General features: G+C 46.2%; 1 protein-coding gene across 3 annotated transcripts in view; it reads left to right on the top strand.

The window, feature by feature from the left end:
• SCN10A (sodium voltage-gated channel alpha subunit 10) overlaps positions 1–15,079 on the top strand; it is an 80,735-nt gene extending 65,656 nt beyond the window's left edge. For all 3 annotated transcript variants that reach the window (XM_059662930.1, XM_059662929.1, XM_059662928.1), the window contains 7 exons: positions 156–278; positions 1,526–1,810; positions 2,769–2,822; positions 3,708–3,845; positions 5,271–5,375; positions 10,346–10,616; positions 13,364–15,079. In XM_059662930.1, the coding sequence (XP_059518913.1) occupies positions 156–278; positions 1,526–1,810; positions 2,769–2,822; positions 3,708–3,845; positions 5,271–5,375; positions 10,346–10,616; positions 13,364–14,580 (2,193 nt within the window). In that variant the 3' untranslated portion in view covers positions 14,581–15,079. The remainder of the gene's footprint in view (positions 1–155; positions 279–1,525; positions 1,811–2,768; positions 2,823–3,707; positions 3,846–5,270; positions 5,376–10,345; positions 10,617–13,363) is intronic.
• Positions 15,080–22,548: the final 7,469 nt, after the last annotated feature.

Raw genomic sequence — 22,548 nt, 5'->3', positions numbered from 1 at the left:
ATTGTCTCTGGAACTCTCGTTGGAATCCAGAATAAGGTGGGAGCGAGGACCATGGCTTAGACAGAGTGGGGCTGGGAGGGGTTTCCTGTCTCCTTCCACCAGAACTGCTCCTCTGGGACCCTAGAGTGATGTTTGTGCTCTCTGCCCGCACTCAGATATCACTGATCAGCCTCATAGCGAAGATCCTGAAGTATTCTGACATGGCACCCATCAAAGCCCTTCGGACCCTCCGCGCCCTGCGCCCACTGCGGGCTCTGTCTCGATTTGAAGGCATGCGGGTAAGACCCATCTCCAAATGGCTCTGGTCTGCAACATTCGGTACCGCTTCCCCCCTTATGCCCTCCAGACCTCTGACCCTGAGCTCCAGGCCCCACCCCACAGGTCAGCTCCGGGTCCCCCCTTCTGCATGGACACTGGTGCTGCTGCAGTGTCCCGACTCTCCTCCTAGCTCCCCTTCGGGTCCCTCTGTGAGCCCCTCTTCCCTTCTCACTTGAAACCTCACACCTGCCTGGGCTCAGACCTCACTTCTACTCTTACTGATCCTGCTTCATGGCTCCACAGGCATCCCTTACCTCACCCTCCACCCTGCCAAGACGTCCTCATTGCCAGAATCTTCGCTACATCCCCAGCTCTTCATCTTTTCAGGACAAATGAGCCTCTCCTCTGACACTCATTTAGATGCAGTGACATCATCAGCTCAGCACCTCCACCACGCCCACTACAATATACCTTCTCTCCAACCCACCGCAGTCATGGGTCTTATGGGTTTTTCCTTTTATCCATCCCCGTCCTTACATATCTCTATCAGCACCCACCTTCCCTCACTGTCTTCCTCAGGGTGGAGTGCTCACATGCCTGGCCCTTGCTTTAGGGGAGATCGAGGGACTGTTCATTTCCCCCCTCCTCTTCCTCATAGTTACAAAGGTCTCCTGGCATAGAAAGTGAGGTTTTGCCTTCTTCCTCCATCCATGACTCAAAGCAGACATCAGATCTTCAAACACAAAAGCAGATTTTTAAAATTAACTTGTACCTTTATAAACACTATGCGCTTATGACTGCAATAGTTTGATATTTATTTTATTTTATCTCCAGGTTGTTAGTGTACAAATAGGCAAGTTTGTGAATATGGATTTGGGTTGTCATTCATTCTTAACCAAATACCATATACCATTTCATGTGTTGTATTTAAGGAAAATAAAGCAAGTTTCTAGAAGTCTGTATGTGCTAGCACAACACATATACTCACACTCCTGAATGAGCATGTGTGTACTTGTAAACTCATCCACCTCCTCAATCTTGAGTGAAGACACTGAAAGCTGCCCTGGATGAAGTTTAGAGAAGGTTTAAACCCACTTCACCTGCTCAGTCTTCTGAGTCTGAATTACTGCACTAATTAGCCCATTTCTCTTGCTTCCGAAGGCCACTGGCTCTTGAAGCAGCCCGAGTGAGTATAGAAAGAAGTTGGATCCAGCAAAAAGGGGTGAGGCATTGGTGGGGTTCCAGGTCCTTTTGCATTTCCCCCCAGGTGGTGGTAGATGCCCTGGTGGGAGCCATCCCGTCCATCATGAATGTCCTCTTCGTCTGCCTCATCTTCTGGCTCATCTTCAGCATCATGGGCATGAACTTCTTTTCAGGGATGTTTGGGAGGTGCATCAACATGACCAATAAAGACTTTTCTCTTGTGTCTTCTACCGTTGTGAATAACGAATCTGATTGTAGACTTCACAACTACACTGGCAACCTCTTTTGGGTCAACGTGAAGGTCAACTTTGATAACGTTGCAATGGGTTACCTCGCGCTTCTGCAGGTGGTGAGTCTGAAATCAATCATGTATTTTCCTTTGGCCTCTCTTTAACGTGGAGGGATGGGGATCTTTCAGAAGATGCTATATAGGGGAGAGCACTCAGTTTGAGCTGAGGTCATTCCTACAGGCTACACCATGAGGCTAGAGGGCCTTACCAATGAGTATGATCTCCCAGAGGTACAATTAGGCCAGTGTGAGCTAATAGGCTAGAATAAAGGATAAGCTTGTCATGGCATTGTATCAGGTAATGAGTTAGAATTTACAACTTGTACAAAATAAACATAGTATAGCCACATGTTCAGTCTTCTGCAAATTAGCCCCTAGAGCAGTGGTTCTCAACCTGTGGGTCGCGACCCCTTGGCGGTCGAACGACCCTTTCACAGGGGTCGCCTAAGACCATCCTGCATATCAGATATTTACATTACGATTCATTACAGTAGCAACATTACAGTTATGAAGTAGCAACGAAAATAATTTTATGGTTGGGTCACAACATGAGGAACTGTATTTAAAGAGCCAGAAGGTTGAGAACCACTGCTCTAGAGGCTAATAGATTATGTTCTAGGTCTATTGTAGTGATAGATAATGCTGGTGATGATGATAGTCAACCACATTCATACTTCAATTCATTCATTCATTCATTCTTCATCACTTGCCTTCATCCATCTACTTGTTCATTCAGTACTCCATCCATTCAAGTGTTAATGTAATTGCTTATACATTTGTCATGCAGTTACCCACAAGTTCTTGTATGCACCATATGTTCATGCATTCATTTGACAAAAATCCCCGAATAGCTATGGTGTGCCAGGCATTGTGCTCTACCCTGGGAGACAGAGACATTCCAGAACTGGCTCCAGGGGGACCAATAATGCTCCATGAGAAAAACAAGTAAGCGAATCAAAACAAAGCCCAGTGTAGATGCATGGGCAGAGACTGAGTAGCCACTGCTCTTTGTTCCCAGGCAACCTTTAAAGGCTGGATGGACATCATGTATGCGGCTGTCGATGCCCGAGGGGTAAGTCTTGCCCACTGCCTTCCTGTCCATTTGCCCTACGCGCCCCGCCCCGCCCCGCCCCCTGCACCACCATCAGTCTATTTGAACTGGAGTGAAGACGGTGGCCTTGGTACCAGAAGAGGTGACCACTCAGCACCCTGGCACTATTCCTCTCTGGAGCAGTGTCCAGCTGGCTCACTGTTGGCTATTTAAGCCAACCTAGCCTGTTCTCCTTCCGTGAAAACACTTCCCTTACATGAGGAAAATGCAGATAAAGAACTGAGTGTGAGGGCATTCCCTGGCAGGAGCAGGAGCAGAGGCAGTGGCTAGAACAAAGGGATGAGATAGAATTTCAGCGTCTACCATGGCAGCCAGACGGAGAGAAGGATGCTGTTGAGGAAAGACCATTCCCACGGCGGCAGACGTTGCAGGTGCCCTGCCCCATCCTCTCGGCCCAGCTCTGAGTTCACTGGCATTCTGCGTTTCTGATTCTCTGAGACTTGACTTTCTTCAGGGCTTCAGACCTTGCTCAGCAGCCTCTCCCCCAAGGGTGAGGGATTTAACATCCCTGGGGGCAACTCTCACAGATAGTTTGGGGAGTCTGTAGATAAATGCTCCAGCTTCCCTGTCCCTTGGAGGTCAAGTCCTGAGGCCTGTTCTACAGGGTTCCATAGAGGGCCCCAGAGGATAGAGTGCCAGTTGCCCATGGCAATGGCTTTCTTCCCAGCATCCCCTTCTTTGCTTTTCTCCTGTTCCTGCTTACCCTCCCCCTCCCTCACTCCTGCTTCCGGGATCGCCTCCCAAATAAACCACCTGCACCCAGGTCCATGTCTCAGGGTTGGCTTTTGGGGTGAACACAAACTAAGACACCCCCTCATCTCCATGCCCTACTTTGTCTGCTCACAGGTGAACTTGCAGCCCAAGTGGGAGAACAATGTGTACATGTACTTGTACTTCGTCATCTTCATCATTTTCGGCGGCTTCTTCACACTCAATCTTTTCGTTGGGGTCATAATTGACAACTTCAATCAACAGAAAAAAAAGATAAGTGGGGTTCCGGTGTTTCTGCGGTAATGGCCAATCTTATACTTCTTGTCCCCTGGCCTCATGACTAACGCCAACACTACTCATAGCCCTTCATGCCTGACGGGGAACCCAGTTTTGACCTTTAATACCAACACTGACCTTTGTCCCCTGGTTGCTGCCCTCACCTCTGTTTGGTGTCTGGGCTGCTGCTGAAAGAGTTGTATTTCTCTGTATCAGCATTGCCTCCCAACCTTGCCTGGGGTCCCCATCTTCTCTCCCAGAGTGCCATGGTCCTCCTACTTCAACCAAGTGGGTTGGGTGTGTCCCAGGTGACCCCTTGGGGAGTATCAACAGGGAAAAAAGGGGCTCCAGCACTTGCCTCTGTCTGGAGCCCTGGCATCCAGAGCTCTGAGTCAGGAAGGGCCAGCGTCCAGTGTTGGCAGAATCCCAACCCTCCTCAGGCTAGGGAAGAAGACCCTTGCCTCCATGGGTGCTGACTTCAGTAAACAGGAACCCAATCTCAGACAACCTGTTATATATTTATTTATCCTCACCCAAGGATATTTTTCCTTTGAATTTTTTTAGAGAGAGTAGAAAGGAAGGAAGGTGGAAGGGAGAGAGAAAGAGAGAAACATTGATGTGAGAGAGACATATCAATTGGTTGCCTACCACACGTGCCCTGACTGGGCCAGGAGTTGAACCCATCACCCTTCAGTGTCTCCATTCTAACCACTTAGCAACACCAGCCAGGGCCACAGATTTTTCTGAAATCTCCTTTCAAATGCCACAGATCTCAGTCCCTTTCCAGCATGTGCAGTCACTAATTTATACAAACATGCTATTGAAATGGGAGGCTTTAAAATTATGTCATGAAAGTGGAGGTGAGGGGTTGAATGTAGGAAGTTCAAAGGGTCCCTAAAAAAACCAACATCCAATCCTAAGGGAGGAAGGCATCGTCAGTGGGGGAATTTCTAGCACTGTAACAGCAGGGAGCAGTGTTACCGGCAGGGCCTTCAGAGAACCAGTCAGGGGTTCTCCAAAGACCCTTGGATAAAGCAATAACTCTCCAGGAAGGGGTTGAGGGGCTGGGTCCCAGGGTCTTTGTTCCAGAAGTCCCTGAGGTAAGCTCTTGCCCCTGGCCAAGATAAGTTTCTAGAAACCAATGGATCTTATTGGAATGAGTAGGCTGGATTCTAGGCTCAGATTTGAACCAACCCATCCCTTCCCCTTGGGTCCTAATCCCAACCCCTCCCCACCTAAGTCCATGTGGCATCTCTGGGTTCCTGTAGGCGAGAAGCAGGACACTCCTTGATCCTGGCTTTGGCATGTCTTTCTGCAGAAAGGGGAGAAAGTTGAGATGTCTTTCCCCTACAGCATGATTTTGATAACCCGGGGGACTCCAACTGCTTTAATAACAGTGGTGTATGTTATCCTCTCCTGCACTTAGGGGGCCAGGACATCTTCATGACAGAGGAACAGAAGAAGTACTACAACGCCATGAAGAAGCTGGGCTCCAAGAAGCCCCAGAAACCTATCCCCCGGCCCCTGGTGAGTCCCAGAGCTTCCCTCTACCCGAGTGTGTCTATGAATCCAACCTGTCAGCCTATGCCTGTGCTGGGTAGGGGCTGGGCAGTGCCCTCTGTGGAGGAGGAGATATGGGTTGAGTTCAGGGATGAGGGTAATGAGCATTCTCGGGTCCAAGGAAAGAGATGTCTAAAAGAAGCAACTCTGGTCTTAAAGAGTGAACATATCTTCTACAGTTACTCCAGATAGAACTGTTTAGGGAAGTACTGAGTTCCACAGCAGTTTTAGGGTTCAAGTACAGGATTGAGAGCTGATTAGGCTAAGTGATAAGAAGGATGGTTAGAGCCCTGAGATGAGACATTGTGTGAATATGCATTATGATCTAGGTTGCAGTGGATTTCTAGCCTTACCCTATATTCCCCCCCATTCCTACAGCTAGAAAGAGGGGAAATGGCCAAAACCAACCCTCTCTGGATCCTGGATTGATCAAGATCATGGTCAGGTGGCACAATAGAAATAAAAAAATCATCCCACTCTAGTATTTAAAGATTGACCAAAACTTAGGGCCATCCTCCACTTTGATTCCTTTATTCACAAAGATCCTAAGAGGCATGCCCTTTTATTCTCCTGTTAAATGCAGCACCCAAACCGTACATGATACCTACCATCTAAGTTTTTCTCAGGCCTCTGCCAGAAGGTGGAAAGCATCCGGGGCCTGTGGCTGGCTTCTGATGGAAGTGGAGGAGTGGGGATGTTGGTATGCTGGAAATATACAGCTGAACCTCTTCAAAGAATTTCTGAGCCATCTATTCCAGTGAATAGAATCGGCATCCTGTCCCTTTATATAACCTTTCTGTGGTTAAGATGCAACATTTATGAAGAAAACTACAAGCACTGTCCATGGCAAAATCCCCTTAGCCCTTCCCCAAACAAGGGCAGAGCTTAAGGACTTTCAACAAAGAGACAGGACTTTCCCTAAATGAATTAGAAAGACCCACATTAGAATTTCTAAATCAAGGCGTGGGATTTGCATAAATTACTAAAATATCCATGAATACAGAGTCTTAAAAACATTTACAGGAGGAAAAAAAGTGTTATGAACTTTGGCACACTTTACTTGGAACCAGTGGTCATAAATTTCTTACTATTCTCAGCTCTGGTAAGAAATGTTACAATCGGGAATGGGGAGTGATAGGATTTCAGAGGCAGAGGTTTCCTCCCAAATCCCCATAAGATAAGATAACTGGGCGTGAGTGAGCATGGGTGAACCTGAGGGAAAGTCCTTCAAGTTCAGTGAATTCTCCTCTGTCAACCAGTCCAATGGGCAGGAACAGGCTCAAAGTTGGAATATATAGGTGAAAGGCTGAGCCCAGCCAATCAGAGTCAAGTCGGGGGCTACAGTTGGAGGATGCTCAGACTTCCTGAGAAATAAGCAACTGAGTCCATTCTGGCCTTTACTGATGGCTGGACTGATGTTGACTCCATGTTTGAACCAGACACCAAGGAGTTCTAAGCTAAGGACAACCCTTGGTAAAAAAAAAAAAAAAAAATCAAAATGGCTTCTGGAACCTCCCCCTACAAACTACTCAATTTCTCTATAATATCTCAGCTTCTCCCCTCACATCAACCAATCCCACGGGCCACCATAGCTTCCTCCTCTGAAGGAAGACAATCTCCCTGGGACAGGGTGGGCTGCATTTCATAAAGGAACTGCGGAGAGGACACTAGGAACTAATGTTGTAATGCCAGGCACTACAATAGAGGTGGAGGTTGATGGTTGGGCAGGAAGACCTGCAACAAAATCACCATTTTTCCTAACTAAGCCACAACCAAGACTGGCACTGGGAGGAGGTTCTTCACATAGATAATGGAAGCGAGACCATAGACCAACTGTGTTCCTGAGATTCATCACCCCTTAGGATGGGGAAGGGAGCAGGCAATAATCACTATCAATACTATATTAGCTTTAGTGGGGGAGCATGGCTCTCTCCTTCATATTCTGGTCCAAGAATGGCAAACACTTTTCCCTTTGTTCCCCTCAGCATAACTGAGGCAAGGCTGGGACATCCAAACAAGACTTTGAAGTCTTAGGGATGCTGCAGGGCCCAAGTAGCAACTGCAGCCAAGGCCCATCCCAGCTCCTGGCTGGCATCCATATGGCAGACAACGTCTTGGCATCCACCACCCGGTGGCACAAGTCTGATTACCTGTCCTCCTCAAAGTCCAGAGCTAAGAAAGAAACCCAAAGAAAAAGAGAAATTTCCTCTGCCATATAAGATCCACCTTCTCAGGTCCAGTTTTCTTTTCACATGACCATTGGCACTAGAATGCTCACCTTCTTCCCTTAGGAGTCCCAACAGGTCAAGCTGGTCAGATAAGCAGGGCATTGGCACAGGAGTTCTGACCCACAGTTGCATGGATGCCATGTCATAACACAGCCAACCTGGATGACGTAGGGACCTCCAACACATGCACATACATACCGCTTATCACCTCTGGTGAAGCCCAGGTTCTAAACCTTATGCTACATCCATAACAAAAACTAAGATTTCCATGAGACTGAGAAATTTTATTCTATAACGTTCTTTACTATAGAAGTCACTAAAAGCAGGTTTTATATACTCCACTTTATGGGGAAATAATAGGCTCTATAATATCACATTATCAGTCACCCACTTCATCATCTCTGACAGCACTGAGGGCTGCAAGGGTGTGATCACTGCCCACAAGCTAAGCCGAGAGCAGCCAGCAAGCTGCTGCTTCCCCAGCGTCTGAATATACAGGGCAAACTCAATGCCTGGAACTTAGCAATGTTGTCACCTGTTCTGTTTCATTTGAAGTCATGTGGCTATGAATGGGCTCTGTTTTTTCACCATTTTCAGTGATGAAATGAAAACTATTATTGGCTCAGCCATACCCCTCCCACTCCAGAAAAGACGTGAGTGGGCAATTATGCCGGAACCATGCCCACTTGAGTCTGATTCTTTGCTCTAACCACATAAGGCAGCAGCAACTCATCCCCACTATGAAGGAGAAAGTAGGAACCAGCCTCTGTCACAACCCTTCTCCCCTCTGATTGCTTTGCAGCTCCTGGGAGTTCCTGGTGAGACTCCTAACAGCTTCCTCTCTTCCTCCCTCACTCATGCAGAGCCTTGCACATAGTACACATTTATTAAGTGCCTGTTGTGCAGAAGTAAATTTAATCAAACCCTAGTGGATTGGCTTTTTTTTTTTAAGGTATGGGTAACAAAGCTGTCTATTCTGTCATCCATTCATTCACCTGTTTATTGAGCACCTATTGTGTGCCAGGTACTATACAGATCCTGGGGTAGAGCAGTAAGCAAGATAGACAAAGTTCCTGCCCTCACAGAGATTACTGCCCAGTGACTCAAGAAAATAATTAGCAAAAACCACATTTATGTTAATTCACAGGTTTGAGAGATTGCCAAGGGAGAAAGAATGGGTTGAAAAGCAAAGGGTGCCTAGGACTGAGCCTTGAGGAACTCTCACATCTAAAGGCTATGTAAAGAAGACTCAAAAAGGAATAGCCAGGAAGTTAAGAAAAGAACCAGTAAAGTAAGGCATGATGAAAACCAAAAAAGGAGAGTTTCAAGATGGATGGGGTTGGTAATCAATGCCAAACAAGTGTCCGTGGAGTTAGCATTATGGAGGTCATTGGTGATCTTAGCAAAAACCATTTCAGTGGCAGGATGGGGACAAAAGCTATGTTGGAATGGATTGAGGAATGAATGGGAAAGAAACAGTGCTTGCGCATAACTCTTTCAAGAAATTTTGCTGTGAAAGTGGAGAGAAAATAGGGTGGGAGTTGGGGAAGATGTGAGGTTCGGGAAGATTTTTCTATAAATTATGAAAAACTAGGTCATTAGATAGTTAGCTACGGAACTAAGACATAATAGCCAAGAGTGGCCAAGTGTGGCTAAGAGCCTCAGTCATCAGTGACACAAGTTTCAAGAAGGAAGGACTTTATAAGACACAAGAATAAAGGTCTGGAATTGACAGAGGGGAACAAGAAGGATCTTGGGCCTGCCTCCTAGCCCTGGAGTTCATGGGGTGGGGAGCAAGTATCAGCCCTAAGTAAGAGGAGGTGTTTGCAGATCAAGGCAGGTGAACTCAGGAGAAGGTCAGGAGTGGAGAATGGAGTTCAGATCAAGGAGTCCCAGAAAACTACGAAGTTAACAGCACAGGAAAGACTAGAGTGCCATGCTAGGAACTTTCTTAAAACGCCATAAAAACAGCCAAATAGAAATGATCTCTTTGCTATCCAGGACATTCTACCTCTTTCCAAGAGTGCAAACAATCAAGACTTAACCCCATGCTTTGTCCATGCATTGGTTTAGACATCAGCACAGCCCCAGGAATAGAGAGCATTTGCAGGAAGAAGTTGCACCATCACAATAACTTCACCCTTGAATCAATAATTTTGCAAGCAGTTCTTGAAGTCTCGCTATATGCAGGGCACTACAGGAGCACGAAGTTAAATAAGACATGGCTCCTGTATTTAAAAGCTCATTGTCTAGTAGAGACGAGCAGCATACATGAAATGCTAGAACTCAAGACTGACCGTAAAGGATCAGTGGGAACCTAAAGAAGGGGCAATGTAGTGTGATTTGATTAAGGAAAACTCCCTGGAAGAAGTGAGGCTTAAGAGACATAGATCACTCAAGACGATTGGGATTTAGATACCAAGAGACAGGGTGGAAGGGCATTGCAAATGGAGGGAAGAGCATGGACAAGGACAAAGTACCTGGTGACTTCATGGGGCCAGCAGAGGTGATGAGGACTTGAATTGAGGCAATGAAGTAGGATCAACTAAGAGTGGTGTATTGGACAGAACTTGGCTTCTGATTGGATGTGGAGTGTGAGGGAGACAAAAGAGACAGACTTTGACAGCCTGTCTATGGAGAACACAGGCCTCCAGATGCCTGATTGATGTTGGCCAAAAGGCCCTGACGTGCCATGTCTTGTTTCTGCAGAACAAGTACCAGGGCTTTGTCTTTGACATCGTGACCAGACAGACTTTTGACATCAGCATCATGGTCCTCATCTGCCTCAACATGCTCACCATGATGGTGGAGACAGATGATCAGAGCGAGGAAAAGACGAAAATCCTTAACAAAATCAACCAGTTCTTTGTGGCTGTCTTCACCGGAGAGTGTGTCCTGAAGATGTTCGCTCTGAGGCAATACTTCTTCATGAACGGCTGGAATGTGTTTGACTTCATCGTCGTGGTCCTTTCCATCGGGAGTAAGTGGGCATCACACATGGTGGGGAAGCCCAGCCTCTGCTTGGGGTTGGCTTGGCTGTTCTTTCAAAACCAGGGGGACAACAAACAGACTTTTGAAACACGTTATACATTGGAGGAGCCCAGTGTTTGCTTCCTTCCGAGCACAGCAGATTTAAAATGCCCCTGGGCCTCTCAGTCAAATGCAGAGATTGCATTGACCTTCTCCATGCTGTCCTGGTGTCTTCAGGCACCTGCTGTGTACACAACCATCACCAGAATTTTGGAGGCTGATGGGGAACAATAGCTCCTCCAGAGAACCTCAGATGATGGAGTTTCCAGTGGGCCTTATTTTTATGATCTTCAAATCAGAGAGTGGGTGGTGTGATGTGAAGTGAGTCATAAAATACACCTTCTGAAAAAGGAGGTGGATTGCCAACTGAATGAAGAAAGTCTGGGAGGAGATTGTTGAAAAGGAGATTCTTAAGTCAAGAGTCTGGAATTAAATCTCTGTATAACTCTCCTCTTAAGGAATATGAGTGATAGAAAAGTCAAGGGATCAATGCCAAGAGATCAATGCTATTATGGTCTAGTCTGGGTGTTGTTGAATGATGGGCCCAGTATTTGGGGGACAAAGTTGTTCAGAGAAAATGAGCAGAGTCAGAGGCTAAAGTGGAGAAGGGAGCCACCATAATTGAGTGTTTGCTGAGTTCTGAGCCCTAGGCTAGTCGCTGTGAAACTTTACAGCCGCCATGTGAAAGCAGTGTCATTATTCTTATTTTATATATTTAAAATTGAGCCCCAGAGATTAGGAAAGTTATGCAAAGTTATACAATTTGTAAAGGGTGGAGCTGAAATTAGACAGGCTAATGTTCTAATGAACTAGCAGTCTCCCTCCAACAACTGAGAAACTGTCCCTGGCCTCCTTGTGGTTTAGCCAAAGTTTGGCCTTATAAAAGCCAAATCCCAGCACACCAGCTTTACTTTGCATTATAAATACATCCTGACCTGCTACCTTTTCATATCAGGGCAGAACTGTAGATTTAACTTTCCATTGGTTTCCAATCAAAAGCTAATAGCATCTAAGCTCGCCTTGCCAACACTTCATCAATCTCCCTACCTGGTGCTGAAATACAGCCTTGGGTTGTGTTTAGTCGTTTGGTGGTGGTGGCAGTGGTGGGTGGGAGGGGGGTAGGGGTGGGGGGGGTGGGGTAATGTACTTTTGTTTTGTTGTTTTGTTTTATTTTCTTGTTGCTGCTGGTTTTTATGGGAAGTTTCTTTTGTTCGTTTGCCTTCCAAAGTGACAGACTCTAAAGTCCATTTTGATATGATTTCAGAGAAGGGAACTTATTTGTAGAAATAAAATATACCTAAAGTACTCAATTCTATAATGTGGACACCTTAACTACCAGTTCCTGTGACCTACACAGCAACGTGTCCCTGGGTAGAACTCACTCTGAGAGACAGCTGGAAAACAAGTGACAGATAGATTCCACCTGTCCATCCTTCTCTCCCTTTCTTCCTTCCCACCAGCAAGACATGCATTGAGTATCTAAATGTTACAACTATGAACACTTATTCTCCTTGAAGTAGACATAGACCAGCTGGCTGGCAGAATCTAAGGAGATTATATGGACACATTATGTACCCATTATGTGTCCATATAATGTCCTAGTTAAAGTGGACTTTAGGAGAGAGGCTTTCATTAAGACTTTATAATCAAAAATTATAATTATTTCCCAAGTCTCCTCCCACTTCCTTCCACCTTCCAACACAATACTGTCACTACTCATGTTCCTATGATAAAAGGCAACTAGGAGAAGAGGGTCAAGGGAATCCTGGCAAGGAGAGAGCTTGCTACCATACCCCTCACCGTTTGTCCTAAGAAGTTTTGAATCATGTCTTACCTAAACGCCTTGCCTAATCTTTGGTAGTCCCGATAAGTCCCACAGTTCCCCAAGACCAAGCTTTACAATTCTTCAAGTAAGATACCAGATGGAGGGACATATGCATTCTTCATCTTTCCAACCTTGTTCATGGTGGGGTCGGGGCTGTAACTGACCTTAAACATGCCCATCTCCAGACCCTAACAAATAGTTTAAACACAGCTGGAAAGTGAAAGAAACAAATAAAAGCCATTATGCAGACAGCTGGTCATTCAAAGCCATTCTGCTTTAGCTGTCAGCAAGTTGCCAAACTCCTCAGGTCCCCTTGTAATTAACACCAGTCTCTGTACAATTATCCCCCGGACCCTGTGCCAGGAACTTAGTCAATCTTCACAGTAGGAAATAGGGAGATGAATCACAGGGGGTCGTGGCCTTCATAGAGCACAGGACCAGGGTGGAGGAAAAGGCATGACCCAAAGGCTGAATTCTCAGGGAAGAGCAGGCTCGGGGTCATGGACAGAAGCAGACAATAGACTGTGAGCTTATGGAATAGGGTGCAGTCACTTCCAGCTGAATTACGCAGCAGAAGATAGGGTTTTGACCGTGGAGGTTGACTAAAAGATATTCTGGATGGATAGAAAGGTAAGAACATGGTAGGAAGGGTGAGACTACTTGAGAGAGAGAGGATTTCTGCAGTTAGCATTTACTACGCCCCTACTCAATGCCAACCGCTGTGCCAGGCTAGAAGGGCTCACAGTCTTTGAATACAGATGCACACGTGTAAGTTCATCTGGAGCCAAGATGAAGGAGTGCGATCACAGCTAACTGTGTCAGGGATCACAATTGGGAGTACTAATTTAGATCATTTCCTCTCTCTGTTTAAGGCCTGGTGGTTTTTGCAATTATTTCATCACTTGAAAATTACTTCTCCCCAACCATCCTCCGAGTCATCCGCCTGGCCCGAATCGGCCGCATCCTCAGGCTGATCCGAGCAGCCAAGGGGATCCGCACGCTGCTCTTTGCCCTCATGATGTCCCTGCCTGCCCTCTTCAACATCGGGCTGCTGCTCTTCCTCGTCATGTTCATCTACTCCATCTTCGGCATGGCCACCTTCCCCCATGTCAAGTGGGAGGCTGGCATCGACGACATGTTCAACTTCCAGACCTTCGCCAACAGCATGCTGTGCCTCTTCCAGATCACCACGTCGGCTGGCTGGGATGGTCTCCTCAACCCCATCCTCAACACGGGGCCCCCCTACTGCGACCCCAACCTGCCCAACAGCAATGGCTCCCGGGGGAACTGTGGGAGCCCAGCTGTGGGCATCATCTTCTTCACCACCTACATCATCATCTCCTTCCTCATCGTGGTCAACATGTACATCGCAGTGATTCTGGAGAACTTCAATGTGGCCACAGAGGAGAGCACCGAGCCCCTGAGCGAGGACGACTTTGACATGTTCTATGAGACCTGGGAAAAGTTTGACCCAGAAGCCACCCAATTTATAACTTTTTCTGCCCTCTCAGACTTTGCAGACACCCTCTCTGGCCCCTTGCAAATCCCAAAACCCAATCGGAATATATTAATCCGAATGGACCTTCCCTTGGTCCCTGGAGATAAGATCCATTGTTTGGACATCCTTTTTGCCTTCACCAAGAATGTTCTGGGAGAGTCTGGGGAGTTGGATTCTCTGAAGGCAAATATGGAGGAGAAGTTTATGGCAACAAATCTTTCAAAAGCATCTTATGAACCAATAGCCACCACCCTCCGGTGGAAGCAAGAAGACATTTCAGCCACTGTCATTCAAAAGGCCTATCGGAGCTATGTGTTCCACCGCTCCAGGACAATCGTCAGTCCCCCATGTGTGGCCAGCGCTGAAGAGGAGGCCGTGTCACTCCCAGATGAAGACTTCGTTGCATTCGTAGGAAATGAGAATAGTGTGCTTCCAGACAAATCTGAAACTGCATCTGCCACGTCTTTCCCACCCTCCTATGACAGTGTCACTAGAGGCCTTAGTGATCAAGTCAACATGAGCACATCTAGCTTAATACAAAATGTAGGTGAATCCACCAGTAAGGAAGCCACTAGCCCTGCACCCAAGTGAGGCCACTCCAGCATGGGCATGTCCAGTTCTGATGTGTCCTTCTGCTCTGTGATAACTCTTCCCCACTACAGGTGGCACCCAGCTACCACCTCACCATGCATGCCACTGGTCACAATGTCAGAACTGGGCAAGGGAATGCAGTTGCTACCCATCTTTGGAGAAGCCCCCAATAAGAGTCAGAAGCCAGGAGCATCTCCACTGTGACTTCCCTTATGAATTTCAGTATCAGGTGATGGGTTCCCTTACTTTCCAGAAACTGTCCCTGATTCTTCTATTTTTAATGTGATCAGAGCTTCCATTTATCAAGACAAACTTCTCAGGACCAGAACTTCCAAAGATCTATGGCAAGGATGTTGCTGAAGGTCCAAGGTAGTCCTCTGTGAAACACCATGTAGAGACTGACAATGTTACTTAGGATTTTGCATGACTGCATGTTGAGAGCTGCAGACAGCTGCTCCAGCCCCAGGTAACACCTGTGGTCTATGTCATGAAAGGCCTTCGAAATAGCCATTAAAATTAATATTTTTAAAGGTAGGTCAAGACCAATGTTGTATCTTAAAGCATCATTTTTAAAAATTATGTGATATTGATGTGTCATAAATCACTTCTTCACTTCCAGAGTTCCTAATATTCTGCAGTTTGAGCTTGAGGCTCAGGTGGGAGCGGGGAGAAGGAGCACTGACCTGGGAACTTGTTCTAATCCTGACTCCTCCATTGATTGATTGCCCGGCTGACCTGGCCAACCTCTTTCACCATGAGCTTCAACTTCCCCACTTGTGAAACTGGTGGGAGAGGTACACACTGGACACTCTATAGCCCTTGCATTTTATGTTGTAGAAGGCAGTGGTGTCCTGTCAATGTAGATGAGGAAAGCGCTCTCTCTTCTGAAGCCACAATGGCCAGACCTCTCTGCTATATAGCTAAAGAGGCAGCTTTTGGATATATTCCAGAGCCTGTTCCACATCTCACAGTCAGACTTTAAGGAGGAAGGTTTTCATATTCCCCTTGGGCCAGGACTTCATAATTAGTATAATCAAAAGAAAAGAGAGATTTTGAGAAAGATGATCTGGGAGATAAACGGTACGGTCAATATTTTCTTTAACTCATCCTACAAATGTTATTAAGTACCTATTATGTGACAGGCACTGCTCTAAGCACAAGAGATAATGGTAGTTAAGTCCCAAAAGATTAATTGGAATGGAGTAAGGGTCATCAGAGACAATATTCAGGCCACAGGCATGTGGCAGGTGTTAAGATGGAAGACAGCAAGGAGTTCATATGACAACATAGAACATAAAGGGTCTTAATGTCAGCCATGATCTTTTATTGATTCTTGGGACATTCCCTGCAACAATGACAAGGATCAAATCAATCTGTCGATATATATTATATTTTATCACTTTGTAAGATTTTCCATTTATACAATTACAAGACGAGAGGCTGGTCCACCTAACATGGTCCACCTTACCTCTGAAAAACTCTGAAAGTCTAAAAATTATCAAGTGTTGGCAAGGATGTAGAGCAGCAAGAACTCTGATACAATGCTGGACTGAGTAAACTGGCACAACCATTTTGGAAAACAGTTCAACCTTACTAGGATTGTTGAAGACACATCTACCCATGACTCAGGCTTTCTACTTTTAGGTATGAAACCTAGAGAAATCCATGCATGCATACTCTAGGAGACATGTACAACGTTTCTTAATCAACATTGTTCCTACTGAACCCAAATTAGAACCTAATATCCAACAGCAGTAGGATAAATTAACTTGTGGTACATTTTTTAATGTAATTTTATGTGGCAATGAGAATGGATAGTATAGCCTATGGAAGTCTATACAGAAATCTTAGAAACATAACATGAAGTGAAAGAATACAGACACGAGACTATACATACTATATGATTTTATGAAGTTCAAAGATAGACAAAATTAAATATATCGTTTAGGGCCCTGGCCGGCATGGCTCACTGGTTAGAGCATTGGCCCACACACTGAAGGGTGGTAGGTTTGATCCTGGGTCAGGACACATAGAAGAATCAACCAATGAATGCATGGATAGGTGGAACTACAGATAGATGTTTCTCTCTCAATCAATCAATAAAATGTTCTGGAAAATTTAAAAAGAAAAAGGGAAAAAAGTTCCCTAGGACTCAAATACCTGCAATGTACTGTGTCTCCAGAAAATTACTCCTACGTTCCCTGAAGTGGAAATCCGTTTGAAATGTGCTCTCCTGAGAAGCCCCAGATGACTCATCAGCCAAGTGAGTTCAGGGGGAGAAAGGCAGGATTTGCCCGTGGGCATCAAATCTGTAGCAAGAAAGTTTATGTCAACTGTTGACCCTTTAAAACACGGGTTCTAACAAAAACCAACAACAACAAAACTGGGTCGATACGATTGGTTGCACAAAGATAACAAATTCTAAAGGAGCATGATGAAGAGGGCTCTTTTTTTGTTTTGTTTTGTTTTTTCCCCTGACCAGAACGGAGTTAACTGATTATTAAAAATGTGGCTGCTTCTGCTTCCAGATGTAATTGTGTTATAAAGCAATATAAAGGCACATGTGCATGTGCCTGCTGAAGAATGATGCTTCTTGCAGTTAGAACAGGGAGCCCAGAACCACTTGGAAGCCGAAAATGTCTGTAAATGATCCCCATGGAAACACTCAATTCAGAGCCTAAACAATATGCTGCTCTGGACCGAGCTCTGGATGAGAGGGTAGAAGGTTCCGTTCGATTCCAGGCCTTCTGTCACTCAACTGTCACCACTTCTCTGAACAACTTTCCTTGACTATACAATGAGAATAAAGATTCCAGCCCTGCTGAACTCATCAGGAGGTTTGATGGAGCTAAAAATGCTTTCTCTGCCCCTTAAAGAAGGAGAAAGATAAAAGTAGAGACAACTCGAGAACCCCTCCTGCCACACTGTGTCCCAGGGTGGTCTTCACAAAGGGCTATGCTGCTGCCCCTCCCCCCCTTGAGCACAGACGTGTCTGGTGATTCACACTGTGCTTCACGTACAAAGGGACATCTAACCACCCTGGACATGGTGGCACTTTGACTGGTGGTCAGGATAGAGGGCCGCTGTGGCAGACACTGCTGGTGTCTCTTCTGACTTGGAATACAAGGACGCAGCCTTTCTCTCTTATGGTTTTCTCCAAAGCCACTGGGCTCTTCTCCACACTGGCATGGCAGCCCAGAAGGGCATGGGGAAAGAGAGATGGCGACACCCTTGAGGACAACTCTCAACCAATGGGCACAAGAGTTGGGAGAGAAATGAATGCCCCGGGCTCCCATGCCTTGGAGGAACAATTCTGAGTTAAGGTCTCAGAGCATCCCTACAAAGGCTGAGCCCTAGTTGTAGGGCCAATTTTTCACAAACCTGAGAGTAAGTGCCCCTTAACTTTTGTACGTAGGAGACTCTCTCAGCTCACCCTACGCCCAGTTGCCCACAGCACTAAGCAGCTTTTTTGCGGGGTAGGGGATAGTTTCTTCCTTCCTTAGCTAACTCTCCCTTCTTTTTCCTTCACTTTTGTCTCCTGGTATCACATTTCAAATAGACTACCTGCCCCCCAAGCCTCGTCTCAGCTTCTGATTTAGAACACAAATTAAGATCAACTCCCAGATCTCTTTCTGCTCAGAATGAAGAAGCTGTTTTCTTATGCTGTCCACATGCCCATCATCCCAGTCGGAAGCTTGCTATATAAAGGTCTGCAAGAAGGGAATCACTTCCCCTGATGTGAGGTGTGTGGAGGGTCCCACCCAGAAGTGATTGTCATCTCCCCGTCCTAGCTCCCTACCCATCACCCACCTGCTGCTGGCTGATGAGGCAGGCAAGGCTCCTCTGTCACCCTCTCAAATGATCATAGAAGATTTGATTTTGTTAGCAATTGCCTTGGGACCGAGTGGATCCTTGCCTCCCTTTCAAAACGATTCTGTGATGAGTAGAAGGTTAATTACAAGCTTCTCGCTGTATCTTGTAAACTGACAAGATTCCTGACAAGTCTACAGCCACCTCTGGCCTCCTTTTTCAACAGTGTATGGTATTGGGCTACTTTGGAATTTCACAGTTTGCAACTAGGTGCTCCAACCTGAGACTTTACCCAGAAGCCGTCATGGTTCCTTTTGCTGGCGCACAGGATTATGCTAAGTGGCCACCAGCCAACAAGCAGCTTGGCTTGTGCCACTCTGAGCAGTGGAGGACTATGAGAGAAACCCCTTGGCCTCCCCCTTGTTGTCCACCACATAAAAGAAGTCAATGAGCATCCAAGGCTCTCTCCTGCACACCAATAAATAAGGGGTCAAACCACTGGTTTCATTCCAGTGGCATCATGCGTGTGGACCATGACTTCCACCTAACCCACCCACTATGTATTCTTTGGACAGAGCCTGCACCATATTTTACAAAGTTCTAAATCTCTCTGGACAGGGGTCTCCACCCACTGAGCTCTGGGGTATCATCAGCACTAACAGTATGAGGTTATTCTCCACTATGCATTAGTGCCATGGCCTCTGGCTCACTGTCCCCACCCCTATTCCTGTCTTCAGTCACAGCGTGATTCATCCAGGACACAGGTTTCTGCAATCCAATGATCATACCCTCTACCCTACATTCACTACCCACTCAGGTGGTCATATCCTAAACCTTGTCGATACTGTTAACAACACCAATCTCATATACTCCCTATAGCAACCAGTTCTCCAAATCCCTCTGTAGATCTGCCCACAGGGACTCTACAGACCAATACAAACTTCCACAATGCCCTGCCACGGTGGGGAGAGGACTGCTGGGTTCATCCTGGTCTTCTAAGAGCAGATGTCAAGTCATACGTAGACGTGCAAGAAATATACTGGTGGAAACATTTATGAGGAATAAAAGGGAGGGAGCAGGAGTCGGCAGGAAGAGCCTCAGGCTGCATTGCAGCTGTAAAAAAAAGTCTCAGAATAAAAACTGCCCAGTGGAGGACTCTTCATTGGCCAAGAATGGCTCAGCTCTAGTCCTCCCTCCCCCCATCATCTCTAGTCACTGGTGGGAGCAGCACAGGAAGACCATGAACATAACCATAGAGCCTCAAGGTGCCACAGCTGGAGCTCACCAGAGAAGATACTCAGCAGCATATTGGCTGAGAATTCTTATTCAAAGACGTTGTTTTCTAGTTGAATTTAGCAACACCGCCCCCTGAGTGCCCACAGTCATCATGGACTGCCCTCAACACTGTGGAGCCGTGCTTCTGAAGCAGACTCCCCGTTCAAGAAGCTCCCACACAATAATTTAGCCCTTTTTCAAATCAGTCCTTGAGGAGAAGGCATACCTCCTCCCTTCTAACAGGGATTGTGTGTTTCTCCCTCGTTCTGTCTTCCGGGCACAGACAGGAGTGAGGCACATGAGCTGGGCACAAAATTCAGGGAAGAATTCATTCTCCGGTGCTGATCTTACACTTGCCTAACACTGAGAGTGAGTGCCTCCTTAAACTTTGCACCCTGGCGTATTTCTTGACTCATCTTAGCTCTGGCCTTGAGAACTACTGCTTTTAATCCACCCACTGAACTCTGGGGTATCATCAGCACTAACAGTATGAGGTTATTCTCCACTATGCATTAGTGCCATGGCCTCTGGCTCTGTCCCCACCCCTATTCCTGTCTTCAGTCACAGCGTGATTCATCCAGGACACAGGTTTCTGCAATCCAATGATCATACCCTCTACCCTACATTCACTGCCCACTCAGGTGGTCATATCCTAAACCTTGTCGATACTGTTAACAACACCAATCTCATAATTTTGCCAACTACCCAGTACACTTAACGTATGACCTCCACCTAAATAATTCTCCAAATGCTGTAGATCCTCCTCCATCCTTCGACTTTCCATCACTCCCATTCTTCCCTCACCCACGTTGATGTCATGGTCTATCTTTATAATCACATGCTTTCAAATACTTTCAGATCTTTTGCCACCTGCTCCCTGCATCCCACATGTCTGGTAAAACCTTGAACTATCCCAGTTAGCCCCAAATTTCTATCTCCTCTGCTCCTGCTCCAGACAGTCACTGGCCTCATTCCAATTTCACAAACCCTATTCTTTATTATTAAATTTATTGGGGTGACATTTGTTTATAATCATGATCACAAACCTTAGGTGAGCTCTAAATACTGTTCAATGATACAATTGCATTTCTCTAGAAAGTTCATTTTCTTACCCACCAAAATAATATTTTTGTGCCTCTTTCTCTCTTCTCAAATTTCTAAGCCTCCCAATCCTGCTTTCTTCCCTTCCTGCGTTCCCAATACATGTTCCCAACTCTTACTTTCTTTTCTATTCAATGATGCAACCTCATTTTTGTCATTCACTGTTCCTCCAATTTTATCAGGATAGAACTTGTCACACTTCTGAATGAAATCTTGGATTTTCCAAACCCGTATGTAGTAAGAAGTCCTTTGGTCACTTTAAGTCTCAAGACACAGTTGATTTGATCCTTAGAACATCAGTCCGACGTAGTAGCAGCCAAAGCTTCCAACTCCATTCAGAGGTCCGAGTACTCCCCTCCCTCAAGCCGAGCTCCTGGGAAGGGGGCAGCGATTGCTTTCTCACTCACTTGCCTTCTCCTTCTCTCCTAGATGCCTGTCTCTTACTCATGCAGGCTATGGGGGTTGAAGAGCAAAGGGAACTGGAAAATTCTGCTCTCTGAGCCTGACCAGCATTTAAAGCTATTATGAGTTTATCTGAAAGCTCTCACTCCTGGAGATCTCTCACCGCAGTTCTTTTATTTGGAGTCATATGCTCTCCTCCAGCTCAGCTGCCCACTCACTTCCTTCCACAGCCCTGAGAACCCTGAGGTGGTCCACCTCCAGATTCTGTCTGTTGAGGGGCCCTGATAGCTGCTTCTCCATCCCCAACCCCCCCTCCACCACACCCCATATCTCTGTGTCTCAGAACCTATATCTGATACATGACACTCACAGATCTTTATCCTTGACAAATTCTGGGAGACCATGCGTATCAGTTCCTCTGCCCATTTTCAGCTGTTGAATGTCCCAGGCAGGAGTCAAAGACCAGCCACTACATCCCTCATCCACAGAGTCCTAAAGTTAGCCTCTTCAAATCCTCCTCACAAGGTTCAGATGAAAGACAGGCACCCACCCACAACACTTCCCCAGAGGAAGTGGAGACAGGTCTCTCTCAGAACACTCTAGCACCGCCCATCAAGCCGTGAGTCTCAAAAATCCTTCCACCTTCTTTCTGACAGCCTTCCTCTGTCCTCCCTCAGTGTGCGTGGAGTTTCAGAGTCATATAACTATTCCTTCAAAAATTTGCTTCTTGGTCTAGCACCTCACTGTAGCATGTCAGATCTATTATACTATGGTGTCTCAATCAACACTGACAATTTAACATCCTGTTACCCTCCACTGAAAGAATAAAGTTATCAGACATTCTCCCACCAGCAAAGAAATGGATCTATTTGCTTCTATGAATGTATCTTCTGTGTTTCCTCCTCTTGAAATGAAAAAGGACCTTCTGCTCCAATCCAAACTTAGTCTATGCCCCAGATCACATCATCCTCATCCTTTCTCCTTCATCATCAACGCCCTCATTCCATCAGCCTTCCAACAGGTTCTACAGTCCCCATCTTAAACACACACACTCCCTTCTCCCTCCTCCCCACGTCTCCCGCCCCATCTCCCTGTGTGTTTTTACAGCAAAACTTGGCTCAAGATTTATCTAGACTCACTCTCTCCATTCATTTACTCTTGTTTGTTTGTTTGGTTGGTTGGTTGATTTGAATGGAATTTCTTTACTTCCAATTTGTATTCTAATTTTAAAATATATCAGAAACAAACTAGAGGCCTGGTGCATGAAATTCGTGCACTTGGGGGTGGGGTGGGGGGAGAGTCCCTCAGCCTGGCCTATGCCCTCTTGCAGTCTGGGAGCCCTTGGGGGATGTCCAACTGATGGCTTAGGCCCGCTCCCCA

Source organism: Myotis daubentonii, chromosome 14 (genome assembly GCF_963259705.1).
Source record: "Myotis daubentonii chromosome 14, mMyoDau2.1, whole genome shotgun sequence".
NCBI lineage: Eukaryota > Metazoa > Chordata > Mammalia > Chiroptera > Vespertilionidae > Myotis > Myotis daubentonii.
Note: the sequence above shows the minus strand (reverse complement) of the source record. Positions and strands in the feature narration are given on the sequence as shown.